The following is a 15,183-nucleotide window of genomic DNA, read 5'->3' as shown; positions in this document are numbered from 1 at the left end:
CAACATGGAAAACAATAGATGTATTTACAATTATAAAATAAAAAATATTAAAAAATATTACCGATGGAATTTTTCCAGTTAAAATGTTCACCAGAGAAAATAATATTAAGTGCAACATTATTCAATTGAAACAATAACAATATACAATGGTTATCAATTTAAGAATAAAAACAGAAACACTTAATTCTGATGTTTTATAAATTATAATTTTGTTTATAAGTATTCAAGCCATTATTATACCACATTTTATGTTATCTAAATTGTAATTTTAAACTTAACTCATAATTTGAAATATACATTAACTTCTGATTTTATTGTCTGTATTATTTATCTGGTCCAAGTTACTAGTCTGACTAGTTTGATAAAAGTTAAAGTTTAAAAGAAGTATATTTGAATTGTATAGTAATTTTATTAACTTCAACAATTAAAATTTAAGAGCATACAAATGTAATTTGTGCTTTAAACATTTACCAACTTGAGTAATAACTTGATCAAATTAAAGCTTATTCAATGAATATTTAAAAAAGAAAAATCAATAATCAACATTAATCATTGATTCTCTTCCTTGGCCAACTCCAACCCATTTAACTGAAAAAAAAAATATATATACTTATATAATTTGTATTATAAATGTAAAATACAGTACTTCAGTCAAAAATTAATTTATAATTGCATTAATAGCAACTGTCAATAAAATTAATTTCCAATTTATTACTTTGAATGAAATAAAATTATAATTTAATTTAGTACAATTACATTTTGTAAGAACATTTTAAGAGAATATTTCATAAGAACATTTTGCTTTGTTAAAAATAACACATTTAGATTACATTTAATAAAAAGTACTTTACTTTATACAAGCTATTTTTTTTCAAATAATTTATATAAAAAAAAACATCAACTTGACATTTGCATTTCATAATGATTAACATTACTTGTATACATATCTTTAATGTTCCATGTTTAGATAAATAAAATGTAACATCAGTCTATTAATGTTAAATTTTTTTTAAGAAAGCTAAATACCTATTGAATTACCTGGTACATCAAGGAGTTCTGTGATAGTAAACACAAATTTTCTTGCATTCTCGGGCAGATCATCAAAATGTCTTATGCCACTAATATTAGTTTTCCAACCAGGCAAAGTTAAATATTTAACCTAAACAATTAAATTTATAAACATATTTATTACAATAGTTAACATAATAATAGTGGATAAATGATAATTTGAAATTATACATACTTCAACAGATGAAAGTTCAAATAAACTGGATGGATAATAATTGAGCGCTTTTCCATTTAACTGATACTCCACTCCAATTTTTACTTCATCAAAAGTATCTAGTATGTCAAGTTTGGTCAAACAAATTCTAAAAACGTAATATAATTATAAATTATTTAATGTTAAATAGATTAACATTGTTATTATTTTACACTATTTAAATATTTCAGAAATAAACATACAACAGAAATAAGTTTGAGATACAGCTAATAGCCCATTAAGATATGTTTATACCAAGTATGGTTAGAACATGAGATATCTTAGCTACAATGAGTAAAATAAAATAAACTATACTATTACCATTCTATTGTTACTGTGAGCATTGTATTTTGTCTATAATTTTTATTTGTGTAGATATGCATTACTTATTAATTTAATGGTTATTACAATCATATTTTAATTTTGTGATATGTATAAACAACATTTCTACAATTTTTGGTGTTTTCAAGTTTATAATAATTACGAGTAGTGATTGGTTTATATATAGTGATCCATTTAAGAGGGTACATTATTCATCTTGAATTTTATAAACTTTTTTTGAATTTTTTTTTTTTAAACTTTAAGATTTATGCTTTTCTAAAACTGCATAACATTTAAATTTGTTCACCTTTCTATTTATTGGTGAAACAACTATCAACTTTTGATCTTCAAATGGGAAAATTTGATAAAAATGTCATAAATTAATAAGACTATTTTATTTATGAATATTAGCATAACAATTTTCATTTTTTATTAATAAGATACAGCTCCTCAAAGTTCAGTGGTTTAAGGAGATGTTGATTAAACTATTTATTAATTTGTAAAGATCAGAAGCCTTAAGTGATACATTTGATATCGTTCAACCCAAGGTAACAATTAATAAGTGATAACTATTGTACTTTGAACTCAAATCATTAATTAGCCTATTGACTAAATATACATAACAAATTACGACAAATGATTAATAGAAAACTGGTTATTTGGATAACTGAATATTTGTAGCACTGCCGACTATAACACCTTAAATCACTAAACTTTGAGCAACTGTACATTGCAAACCATATAACAAAAAAATAAAAATTGTTATGTGAAAATTCATAAAAAAATAGTTTTATCAATTTATGACCTTTTTATCATATGCTCCCATTTGGAAATCAAGAGTTGATAGTAGTTTCACCAATAAACATAAGGGTGAAATTTTTTTTAATATTATAGTTTTAAAAAAGCGTAAATTTAAGATTTCAAAAAAAAAGTAAATACTTTTTGAGATAATTAGTGTATCCTCTTAAATGGATCACCATGTTTATGCAGGCACTATAGGAGGCAATTTTTTCTCAATATTGATGGTGGGAATTGGGTATTGATTCCGAGATACTTATCATATACGTTTTCAGATTTTCTGTTACTGTAAAATAAGTTATGTATATAGTAGTAAGAAATAGCTCACTGCAACAGGACAAGATATCTATTTAAAATTTTTTAAACCAAATAACATATGTTATACATTAAATAGGTATGAGTTTATTATTTGTATAGTTTCTTATAGCTGCCATACCAGGATTTAGGAATACTTGCATTTGCCATTTTTAATTCAATACATATTTTAATTGGTGACAATGAACACAAACTTTAACCGTATGACCTACTGGTTTTACTATTTTATGAATCATAGCTATACAGATGGCAAAGCATAAATAGTCTAGCAGTGAAAAGATCAAATTTGTGTGCAAATTGTTCCAAAATATAAAACTATAAGTTATTGGTTATTAAATTGGTGTTTGCTTAAAACTAACACTTATTATTAAATAATTAACTTATCAAATTTTAAAAATTTTAAATTAAATAAGCAAGTACAAACGAATTATTATAAAATTATTTTCATCATTTTTAATATTATAAGTTATTGAAAATGCAACAATTAATGAATAGACATGTTTTATATATAGAACATTTCTCACTTAGTATATCCATTGACCATCGATGTATATTTCAAAAGTGGGATATCCAACCATCCACAGCGACGCTTTCGTTTAGTTGTAACACCAACTTCATTCCCAATGGTCTGTAGCTTTTCACCGACATCCTAAATAAATTCAAGAATATTAAAATAATTAATTTAATTATTAAATTCAAATTAAAGTCATAAATTAAGTTATATTAACTAATGCACATTTTAGATAAAAGAAAAATTAAATAAAATTAGGATATAAGAGATTTTAAAATTTTGTATACAATAAATATTTACATCAAATAACTCTGTTGGAAATGGCCCATCACCAACTCTTGTAGTATATGCTTTGACGACTCCAATAACATCGCCAATTCTTGATGGAGGTAAACCAAGACCAGTGCAAACACCACCAATACTACAATTTGATGATGTTACATATGGGTATGTACCTATTTAGTTATTAAAACCCTTTAATTACTTTATTCATTATCAAACAAATATCTTAGAAGTTAATTATGTTATTACCAAAATCAATATCTAACATTGCTGCATTAGCACCTTCCACCAAAATTCGCTTTCCTTCTTTTAATGCGGTATGCAAATATCCAACAGTTTCCACTACTAATGGTCTTAATTCATTAGCATAATATTCATATTTTTTTAATTCTTCTTCTGTGTCCACTTCCAATAATGGAAACATTCGTTTATGTATATCGACCAAGTTGTAAAACCTTAAAATATAAATATAATCAGAAATATAATAATGACTTTCAAATAAATTTGAATTTATAACAGGTGCCTAAGTTAAATTAAGAGTGAATACACAATAATTTTTTAACTAAGAAACCAAACAGTAAGGACTTGTAATAGATATAATTATTATGATACACAGACATTGTTCAGATTTTTTTGACCTATACTAAACAATTTTGGTAAACACAAATTAAGTATTTATGTGGGCACACATAAGATAATTAAATATGTAGGTAAGTGTACAAAAATTAAAAACCATTAAGATACTAGAAAAAAAATAAAGAAGACACTTAAAATAAAATGTATAGTGAAAGTTTAAAAAACGTTGATTAATTTACTTTATTTTATAAATACTTCATATATACTTCAAAGTTAACTATTACAAAACTTTGCACACTTATTACTTTTTATATATTTAACTAATTAGAAACTAAACTAACTTCTCTTTAAACATGTTGAAATCTCCAAGTAAATCTGCCAATCTTAGACCATTTCTAGTTGCCTTAGAAGCATAAGTTGGCCCAATACCTTTTTTTGTTGTTCCCAACGACTTTTTACCCTTTTCCATTTCTTGGAGACCATCCACTTGCTATATTTAAAAAATATATATAAATAAATACATTTATAAATTTAAATAAAGATATTAGAATAAGTGTATTATAAAATGACCCTTTAACCTTGTCTTAATATTTTTAGTTTCATGGGTAATTTAAAATTGATAAACTTGTTTACCTACTACCTATCACTAATAACATTACAATAATGGCTATAATAATTTAGACAAAATAAGAATTTAATATTCATACTCAACATGGAGCAAAAATCTTTATAAACAATTGTCATTTAGAACACATGCAATATAACAATTTAGTTGGTATAGTTTGGTGTCTGGCACACATAAATACAAAAATGATTGTAATAGCATAATAAAATAAATCATAACTGTAGTAATTATATGAATAAAAGTTATGTAGGTATTACTTTTTATAAATGAAAAATTAATCATGACTAAAGTCGAAACAATGTGTATGTTAAATACTTAAATAAATTGCATAATTATGTATATTAGCTAGGTAGTTAGTTATTATAACATTTTTTTAATGCCTAAAAATAATGACACAGTAGTAAAGAATTTCATTGTTTTTATGGTTAAGCATTGATATATAGGTATAAATATATATAATATAATAATATATAGGTACAATTAGGATAAGTATCTTATAAGACTAATTAAAATATTAAAGGTTGATTAAACTAGGCAGATTAGTACGAAAAGTACACATCATTAGTAGTTATAACTCAACAAATGTATATACTATTTAAAAATCAATCACTCTGTATAAATAAAAATTACTATTTATTTTATTTTGTATGCTCTCAAACCTTTATAAATTAAATATGCACTAGTTTAAATTATAATTAATATATTCATAAATATTATAGAAATATTACTTGATGGAAATCAAACACAAGATGAGCACGATCAGAAATCAACAATCGTTTCTTCCAGTCCAAAAGCCCTTTCTTTTCATTTTTACTGCACTCTTCGAATAATCCAGGTAGATGGATAACAACTCCATTACCTGTTATATTTTGAACACATAAAAATATTAATTTTATGTTAAAATTATACAAATTATATGCATAGTATGGTAAGGCTCTTACTATCTCAAATTGAAAAATTATAAATAGTTAAAAGTTTATATATACCTAGATACTTAACTAGAGCATTTATGTATTATAGGTAGCTAAATAATTTAAAATTAGGTTTTTTAATATTGTCAGTACTATAATACCTACCTAAAGTTTTAATAATTCAAATAATTCTATAAAAATATCTTATTTTGAATTTTTTTTTCCGGGCAGCATTTTTAACATCAAGTTTTGCACAAATTGTACCTACCTCGGAATGTACTAATAAACAAAATTTTTCATAAAATTGGTAAAGGTCCAACATTGGTCGAGTAAATGAAAAAAAACTGAAAAATGTTCATTTTCAACTAGGTAAATGATTAATAATTAATCGAGCTTCTCTGAGCAAATAAACAAAATTACAAATGTAATGATGAATTATCATTGTAAGCAGATTGATGATAATAACAATGAAACATTGACTTGCAATGAATTAAGGTAAGTTCATTATCTTTTTTGTATTACCATTGATGATAAATATCATTGATGGCTGACCGCGGTATAAAATACGTCAAGCTGAATTTACTAGTAATCTCGGTGTTACACACCAGAACTGACTAAGCTGCCAGATTATAACATACGCCACTCAGTCAGTTCCATTTAAAAATCACTAGTAAATTCAGTGCAGCGTATTTTGTACCGCAGTGGGCCATCTATAGTATTTATGATCAATGGTAGTACCTACATACTTATTTAGTTTTTTTCATAGTGTTGCTTATATTATGATTCAATATAATGATTTGTAGAGAATGTGTTGAAAATATTTATAGGTAATGCTTATTATATTTTGATTGGTGGATATAGGTAATTTTATTTTAATTACTTATTGGTGTATTAAGGTCCCCACACACTGCCGCGGTGGCAGTAAAATGAGTCCTGACACAATTTACCGCCACCGCGGCAGTGTGTGGACACTTCTATAGGTAGTTCTCTTGTATGTAATAAACTTACAAACAAAAATTTGAAAAGAATTCATATCTTACCAATTACAGATTTGCAATTAGGATTTATAATTCCACTAGGCAATAAGTGAAAATCAAATTCCTTATTATCCACAACAACAGTGTGGCCTGCATTGTTTCCTCCCTAAAATGAAAACTTAACATTTAATAACAAATTAACCACAGTTATGTTTAAAAATTCAAGTGATACTGTTATAACAATAGGTACTCAATGCATTCATTTTGAATTATAATAATAAACCAATAACCAATTCTGAAGAAAATTGGGAACAATTAAAAGGCTTAAGAAAAACCATAGGTACCACTTGTAATATAGGTATAACATAATTGTTCAAGATACTTAATCCAATTTCCGACAATGATTAAGTGATACATTGAACTTATGTCAAATGTAAAAAATTGGAAGTTTATTATAATGACATGCTCAGTGAAATACAAAAAAAAAAAAATAGCGGGAAAATGTTGCAACCTGTGGAAAAGAGTAAGAACAATTTAATGTTGGTTGGTTGACAGTGTGATTAATAGGTAGGTTGTAAATTCTGTAATAGAACACTTAATAATACGTGTTGGAGGTAATAAAACTCATTGCCATCATATAGTAAGCCAAGACCGCCAAGTCTTGCACAAAATAAAATATAATTTTTCAACGAAGGCGACAAACAAAAAAAATTATAAAAATAACACCTAGGTTGGTGGCATGCAATGACATGAAAATACTAAAAAGAAAATAAGGCCAAAAGCATTGGAGATGGAAAAAAATTCGAAATTCTTTTGGCACAGCACGGCGGACTTTTATTTAAATACATTTTTTGATGTGTGTGATGTCTATTATTCCTGTGTGCGAATGCAAAAATGAGCACTGCGCGTTGACCTTATGGCCGCGAAGGTAAAATGAAAAAAAAAAATGATAAAAATGTAGATAATAATAAAAATATAGAGCCGTCTGCCGCGCATCAGCAACCTTGAAAGTTATTATTATGATTGTTGTTGTTGTTGCGATCGCGGTGGGACGGCCGTCAAAATCTCACGCGACCGAGTGAAATCGACGGTAAAAAAAGAAATAAATACATCACGGTCAGCGATTTGGTATTCGTACGGTATTAGTAACGTGCATGGCTTCTTCTCACCTGACACCTGCACACGAGGTCCGCGTCGGTGGCCAACATATCGACCACCTTGCCCTTGCCCTCATCGCCCCATTGGGCGCCCAGAACGACGGTCACCTTGTTGACGTCTGTACCGTTGACGGCCATGATCGCCGTTAGAGGATATGGAAAAGGAAAATCGAAAACGTCCGGACGGAGGGTCGCCGACGGCGGCGGACGAAAATCGGAAATATTATATTACGATTAGCGAAAGAGGGTGATCAACCGAACAGCCGGACGACAGCAGCGGATTACTGCCCGACACGACGCGAGTCGGACGATTGAATGATGATAATATTATTGAATTATTTGTGTTAGACGCGATTCGACCGGCCGGCTGTCATAGCACACGAGGAGGGACGTCCCCGTCGACGGCGCGGGTTTAATGATCGAAGGCGGCGGAGGTGGCGGGGAAGCGTCCGGGCAATGTCTGATAAACGACTAAAGCGCCGAACGGAACGACGTCGTCCGCGCGCGCAAATCGTCGTCGTCGTCGTCGTTGTTGGCGGCGGCGGCGGCGACGGCGGCGGTGGCGATAGGCACCGGAATACAGTGTGGTCGTCGTCTTTGCGTGCGAGATTTAATTATCGGTGACGGACGAGTGAAGACGACCGACCGCGACGAGCAAAATATAGTCGCTATCAAAATTATTATTGTTATTATTACTATTACTACGGGCCCGCCCTCTCCCGTCCTCCCGACCGTGCACACGAGTACGCGCGCACCAAAGACGTCAGCTGAGGCCTACGATCGACGAATAATGTGTTCTTCGTGTTCGTAACGATTATTCGTGTCCATATTATTATTATTATTATTTTTATTGTACGGCATCTTGCCCATCTTCCCAAATCCCGGGATTCACGACTGATAACGGCATGACATAGTTTTATTATGATAATGTAATTCCGTCGACGAGATTCGCATGATATTTTTCGTAGGACGATAGGTCGTACGAAATAATATTTCATAATACCGAGTTATTCTTTGCTCGGCGTACGACGGTAATATTATGGCAATCGGGGGGCCGCCGCACGTGTGTCTGTAGCTTGAATGACAGCTTGTGCCAATGTCGTACCCATACTCGCATGCATGGGCTACGGGAACGTTTCGATTTTTCCAAGCAGACCAACAATTCAATAATTGTAACGTTTTAATCGACCGACGGAAACGACGATTAACCGAGATGCTACCATTCCCGGGATTTGGGTATCTATCGCATTCGACCTGAGCGGCAAACCGAACCCTCGAGGTGTGGGTGGTCCGGTCGGGTGGGTATACCGGGTGGTCTGCGGGGAAGTGGAAATTGGAAAGCGAAACGGCTGATTACAATATCGTACTCGTCGGCGCCGCCACCCCCGCAAACAAGAGTCGTACGCCGCCGCCGACCCTGTTCGCAGTGTTACCGCGTCGCGTTTCGTGTACTCCGGTACCTACTTGAACTTCGCATTTGCAACGCATAACGCCACAGCCATTCGCCGTTGTACCTATAACAATAATAATAATAATAATAACAATGACCTATATTATCAGAACCGCCCCAAAGTTTTTCGAGGCCGGGGGGGATTTGATGCAGGGGCCCCTCAACCATCATAACTCGATATGAAAAAAAATATTGTCACCGAGATTCGCAAGACCAAACAAGGTCATTCAAATGCATGACATGTAGGTGTTAATGTAACTTGAAGTCTCCACATAAGGTATTAAATTAAAACACTCTGGAAGCTATATAAGTTGCTCGCACTAAAGTATTAACTAAACAGTTATTAACAGTAAACTTTAAACAACGAAAAAGTAATAACAAAAATATTGAATATACAAAATTGGTTGATGTTTATTGGGTAGCAATAACTAGGTAATAAATAATAGCTAATAAGTGTCAAGTAATAACTAGGGCTCTGATTTATATGTATTTATATAAACAAAGTATGTATTTATACAACAAAACTATGTATACACAAATATGTGCTAAAAAGTTCGAAGTATGTATACCTATCAAAAAAAAAATAATAATAATAATAATAACAATAAATAGTATAATAAAAAAAAATGATTGTTTATCTGGAGATACTGGAGATTGTAATTTAGATCAACATATATTTTTCAATTTTAAAATTCAAAAGACCCCCGATTCTATCGTAAAATTGCTTTATTTACACTTTTAGCCACGTCAAAAATACGTCCGGTTGACAGTTCGACACCATCGAACCGACGATTCCGTGCTACACATATACCTACTATTAAGTTTTGGCTTAGTTTATGATAAGCTTTCAATCACTCAAGACCTCTGAAAAAAACACGTTAAAACTGTCAAATATTCTAAATATTTGAGAAAAAAAATGAATAATTATGAAATATGTAAAAACATGTATTTATGTCAAAATATGTAAAATCAAATAAGTACACCTCATTTTATGCAGAGCTATACGATTTTATATGTATATCTCAATTAAATTATTATTAATGTGCACGAATTAAGAAATCTTAATTTGTGATTCTGTGAACTGTGTTATAGGTCCGTAGAGTAAAATTAGAAGGCTCGGATGCATAATCGGATATAATGAATAAAGTTGTGTTATACACTAGTGGCTTTGGATGTTTTTTTATGAAGGTATATTTATTGGTTTGTTTTGTATGTGTATATTCATCTTTTGGAGCAGCTGCTATAACTTTCAACTTTAATGGTAGTTTCTGATATCAAATCGTTAATAATTGTTTAAATTTTAATAGCTTAAAAACTCGAAAGTTAAGATTCTCATAAAAATTTTCTTAGACTTCTCAGAGTATTCTTTATGTACCTTTTTTTTTCCGGATAGAACTGACAGCAAAGGAGGGTCTGTCTGCACAATGCTACTCCTCTGCTGCCATCGTTTATTAATGAATAACATTAAAGACATTTAAACACAATACTGTACAAACGAATAATCACATAGCGCAATTCTTTATGTATCTAATAATAATAAATAGGCACATTCATTTTTTATATATATAACTATGTTTGATATTCTAATGTAAAATTTGGACAAAATTGGATATATATAAACGAAAAAAACAATTGAGTATAGGTAGTTGATTAAGAAAAAAAAATAGTTGTAAGGACTTGGGAATTTCCATTATTATTACGTCTCCGCTCAGAATCGCTTTTTGAGTACAACGACTTTTCATTTAATTGAAATCTATCACATCCATCACAGATTACAGTACCCTGCTCAGTGACAAGATGCACACAAAACCTACTCTGAGTGCGACTTCTTCTGTTTTTTTTTTTATATTACATCGATTTGGTAACTTTTACATACAATTTAACAATTAAGTAACAACGTTATCTGTATTTTTTTTCATTTTTTATTAAATTTATTTCAACATTTTTTGATGTACATACTACATAGAATTTTTTTAATGTAATATTTAAAACTCATATTTATAAATAGCTCCATGCTCGTCAATTATTAATTTTGTATTGTTAGTTTTAAATTTTTAAATATTACAAACAATTTATCGATTAACAAATATCAAAGTAAGAATATTAACTATTTTAATTTTATAGCAAATTATAATAGTATGTACACTGTACAGTATAAATATTTAAAAATGCTGATGACTGTCACTTTAAAATTCAAATAAAGAAAATACACAAATAATATGCTTACCTTGAAATTTGATTATAGATAAATTTACTGTAATATTACAACTAACAATACATTTTATAGATAAATGGATTTTTCCGAATGTAAATGTACAATGTTGTACGTTTGTTAGACGGATACAACACCATCAAGTTGTTAGACGGAGATAACACATAAAGTCCTCTTAATGAGTCATCCTACTAATGAACTATCATATTGTATTTTACATTTGTGTACAAATTATAAGTGATATATGTTATTTTTAAATTAATTTAAATGTAAACACTCATTTTCTTGAAAAGTATTAAGTAGGCAATTATTAACGTTTATGGGATTATTTTTTTTTATATAATTTGAAGTAAATACTAATTACTCACTGAATACTATAATTGAAAAAGCCTGTGTCAAATATAAATACTTAATAAAATTATGAATAGTAGGCAATATTAAATGTACGCACTATTGAACTAATATCTAATATTACATCGGGAATATATTGTACATTGTCCGCTGTGCGTCAGTCAATTTCTAAGTTTCGATAAAATATATATAACGACCAGCACGTCGATACCTATCCAATGTTCATTCCCCTCACCTTTCGTTAATGATGTACGTAAGTTTTCAAAGATTTTTCCATTGATTATAAATACTTATAATACTAAATAGTAGTATTTATTATCAATGCTTATATAAATATGCCCTTCTTCTAAATCCTAGTAGGTACTATATTTTATTATTTTAAATGGCAATATATACCTTTCAATTTGTATTAGAAGCTATGAGATATAATGGTAAATGTTATGATATGTACCCGTATTGTATATATTATGAAGTGGTTCAATAAATTATACAGGTGCAATATATAATAAGTAATAACTAACATAAGTACCCATTATATAGATATAATTGCACTTTACTAAAATTGTTTTCCTTTATATATGTTGTTCTGCAATATACCTAAGTACAGCCGAGTCATGACTCGAAGTTTTTTCTTGCCTCCGAAGTATAGATAAGTATTATATTTGACGTATTCAGCTCGAAAAACGCTAAGTTGAATTAATTTGTATCCTTCTTGGCTCTTGAGATTCGAGTTATCGAGATTTGACTGCATCTTAGTTATAAGATACTTCATATAGATTATGTAGATTTTGTAATTTTATTTAAATTTATCGCTATAATTATTAATATTATATGAATAATAATAGGTATCGATAAATATTTTAACACAAAAAAAATTTTAGTTATGATATTTGATTAATATATTAGCTTTAGTATTTCTGTAGACTATAGGTAATTTATAAATGAATACCTATATTTATTAATATAATAGCATGAATCGCTTCAATAACCAAATATCAAGTAAGTAAGTTATTTACAAGCAACTGTACCAACTGTAGGTAATAGATCTTATTATTGATCATGAGCCATGACTATTAATGATGTACTTATGTGTCTAGTTTATATATTAGTTAAAAATCCATCAATAAATTACTTATTTGCTCATCAGATTTAGTTTAAATATAAGGCTAAAAATTTAAAAAAAATTTTCAGTCGTATTTCTATGATAGAATGAATCAAAACTTTAAATTATTTTAGTTTTTTGGTTTAATAATAATTAACTTTTTACACTATTTTAAATGTCGTATTTTGTTTTATTTTTAGATTCGTTCGTTATCTTAAAGGAGAAATAACTTTTACTACAACTTACTGAGGAAGTTTGCTTATAGAAGTTAATATGACAATTGACAAACATACCCAGGGACCAAAAATATCAAAGCTATCACCTGAACTTAATCATAAATATTCTTAACTCGAATACTCCGTTTAACTATATGTATACCTTACTATAAATATTATTTGTATTCTTATATATTTTTTGATTGGAGTATTTAAAATTATTTTTATCAAAATGATGATGTTTTCAAATTTATATTTTTTACTCTCATCTTACTGACATCAGTCTTTTTGTGACCATATTGTAGACACACACTGGTCACATTCATACATTTAAATGTATTTTAGCTATTTCGGAGAAAGAATAATATAAATATATAATTTCAATACTATACAGTATGTATACTTATTACTTGCTATATTACGCTTCAACGCTGATTATAATGCAAATGTTTAACACAAAAGTATATAAAAATTGTGTTGAGCACTTGAACAGTTAAAGATGAAGTGAGTGTGAAAGACTAGACACACTGAAATACAAAATGGTTTTCAGTTCCCATGTCGAGTCATTTTGTTACGCCTCGATTAATGACCCGAAAGAATTTTGATAAAATACACACTCGAATACTCGATGATTAGATCTAATTACTTAAGACTTTTCACTGAGGGTTAATGGCTATCATTATGAAAATTGTTAATCGGAATGTGTGACTAGCTGTTTATAAAAATGTGGACACTGGACAGTGGCATGTGGCAGTGCGGAAGTGCATTAGTTTCAAAAAATTAAATTGTATATATAATCTTGTTTTCATTAAATAAATACTATTTGATTGAAAATGTGCAAAAAAGCTTAAAAAAGAAACAAAAAAAAAAAAAATCAAAAATCAATCCAAATATGTCTCAAAAAAATCTAAATATCGTTATATATGCAACATAAAATTACATATTTGACTTTGTCGTAATATGAAAAAAATTGTTTCTAGTTGTCCATTTTTTACATAAAACAAATACACACAAATGCTAGAAGCCCTCTGCAGTCTGCATTTATTATTATTTTTGATGTAATACTTTCATTTCACACTTGCTTAAATATTTTTCATACAATCTAAGGTATAATATATATGTTTTATGTAGTAGTCAGTACTCAGTAGTGTATAGGGTAGCATGTCCGCATTTAGAAAATTGCCGTCATATTGTTATAGGAGCAACTAACTATTTGTCGCACCTAAACAAACAATTTTACTTAAATTCAAAGCTGTATGAAAATTCAATCATTTCATTCTATTTGATTGACTTAACGGGCTTCACGTAAATCAACACTTTTATGAATGGAGATTTTTTTCCTTTAATTTATATTTCATAAACAAAAACAAATAATGAAAAAACAAAAATTGTAAAATGACAAAAAAAAACATTGGTTCATGTTTGTTAAGTTACTGGTCTTTCATGAACTTATCTTCATATCCTTTCTTAAGCTGTTCCATGAAAATAAATAACAAGATTGTCCCTGGTGCCACTCGTAAATAATAAAAAGGCCAACCTTTCCACAAAGCTGTAATTCCCTCGGTCTTCAGCAAAATCGACGCCACTTCTATTATGCCCGAGTATTCTGGTTTTCCATCTACAATTTTCTGTTGTTGTATTCTATGAATATGATGTAATGCCAATATATATATATTAATAATACATAGATATATAAACCTTTACAGTTATAAGCAGTATCAGAGGCCAGAGGGGCCATTAGCTGTGCTATATAAATTAAATATAAATATGACTTGTGAGTTGTGACATATAATTTATATAATACTAATATTTTTAAACTTGTATGCTTATATGTATGAACAATTACCTTTCATACTAATTGATATTATAAAAAATGTTTATATACCTGGGCTCGTGACTTGTGATTCTAAAAAAAGTCATTATAAGTGTAATAACATTCACTTAAAATTGTTCATTTAAATGCTGAAAATGCACTGAAAATGCTAAAATATACAGAAAAATGTATTGGACAAGAAAAAACAAACTAGAACAATATATTTTAAATTAAATTCGAGAATGACTGAAAATATAAATATGACGTGTAATAAATTCAGTAGGTAGTTATCTTGAATATCACGAA

General features: G+C 28.9%; 2 protein-coding genes across 2 annotated transcripts; both read right to left on the bottom strand.

Moving 5' to 3' along the window:
- Positions 1-273: 273 nt before the first annotated feature.
- LOC111042844 (adenylosuccinate synthetase) lies at positions 274-8,220 on the bottom strand. The gene is made up of 10 exons (XM_022327546.1): positions 7,747-8,220; positions 6,641-6,743; positions 5,418-5,548; positions 4,406-4,554; positions 3,738-3,943; positions 3,507-3,661; positions 3,220-3,344; positions 1,244-1,370; positions 1,039-1,159; positions 274-588 (listed from the first exon to the last, which is right to left on the bottom strand). Exons 1-10 carry the CDS (start codon positions 7,870-7,872, stop codon positions 533-535), a joined length of 1,299 nt encoding a protein of 432 aa, XP_022183238.1. The 5' UTR covers positions 7,873-8,220; the 3' UTR covers positions 274-532.
- Positions 8,221-14,411: 6,191 nt separating this feature from the next.
- On the bottom strand, positions 14,412-15,155 carry LOC111042845 (mitochondrial 2-oxoglutarate/malate carrier protein-like). The gene is made up of 2 exons (XM_022327547.1): positions 14,950-15,155; positions 14,412-14,705 (listed from the first exon to the last, which is right to left on the bottom strand). The coding sequence occupies exons 1-2, from the start codon at positions 14,982-14,984 to the stop codon at positions 14,495-14,497; spliced, it is 246 nt and encodes an 81-aa protein (XP_022183239.1). The 5' UTR covers positions 14,985-15,155; the 3' UTR covers positions 14,412-14,494.
- Positions 15,156-15,183: the final 28 nt, after the last annotated feature.

Source organism: Myzus persicae, unplaced genomic scaffold (assembly GCF_001856785.1).
Source record: "Myzus persicae strain clone G006 unplaced genomic scaffold, MPER_G0061.0, whole genome shotgun sequence".
Lineage (NCBI taxonomy): Eukaryota > Metazoa > Arthropoda > Insecta > Hemiptera > Aphididae > Myzus > Myzus persicae.
Note: the sequence above shows the minus strand (reverse complement) of the source record. Positions and strands in the feature narration are given on the sequence as shown.

Bases quoted from the DNA above. Each gene is read 5' to 3' on its own strand.
- LOC111042845 (XM_022327547.1), bottom strand. From the start codon at position 14,984: ATGACTTTTTTTAGAATCACAAGTCACGAGCCCAG. The intron at 14,706-14,949 runs GTATATAAACAT...TCATATTCATAG, and splicing joins ATCACAAGTCACGAGCCCAG to AATACAACAACAGAAAATTG.
- LOC111042844 (XM_022327546.1), bottom strand. From the start codon at position 7,872: ATGGCCGTCAACGGTACAGACGTCAACAAGGTGACCGTCGTTCTGGGC. The intron at 4,555-5,417 runs GTAATATTTCTA...TTTTAAATATAG, and splicing joins TTGTGTTTGATTTCCATCAA to CAAGTGGATGGTCTCCAAGA. The intron at 3,662-3,737 runs GTAATAACATAA...ATAACTAAATAG, and splicing joins AATGTTAGATATTGATTTTG to GTACATACCCATATGTAACA.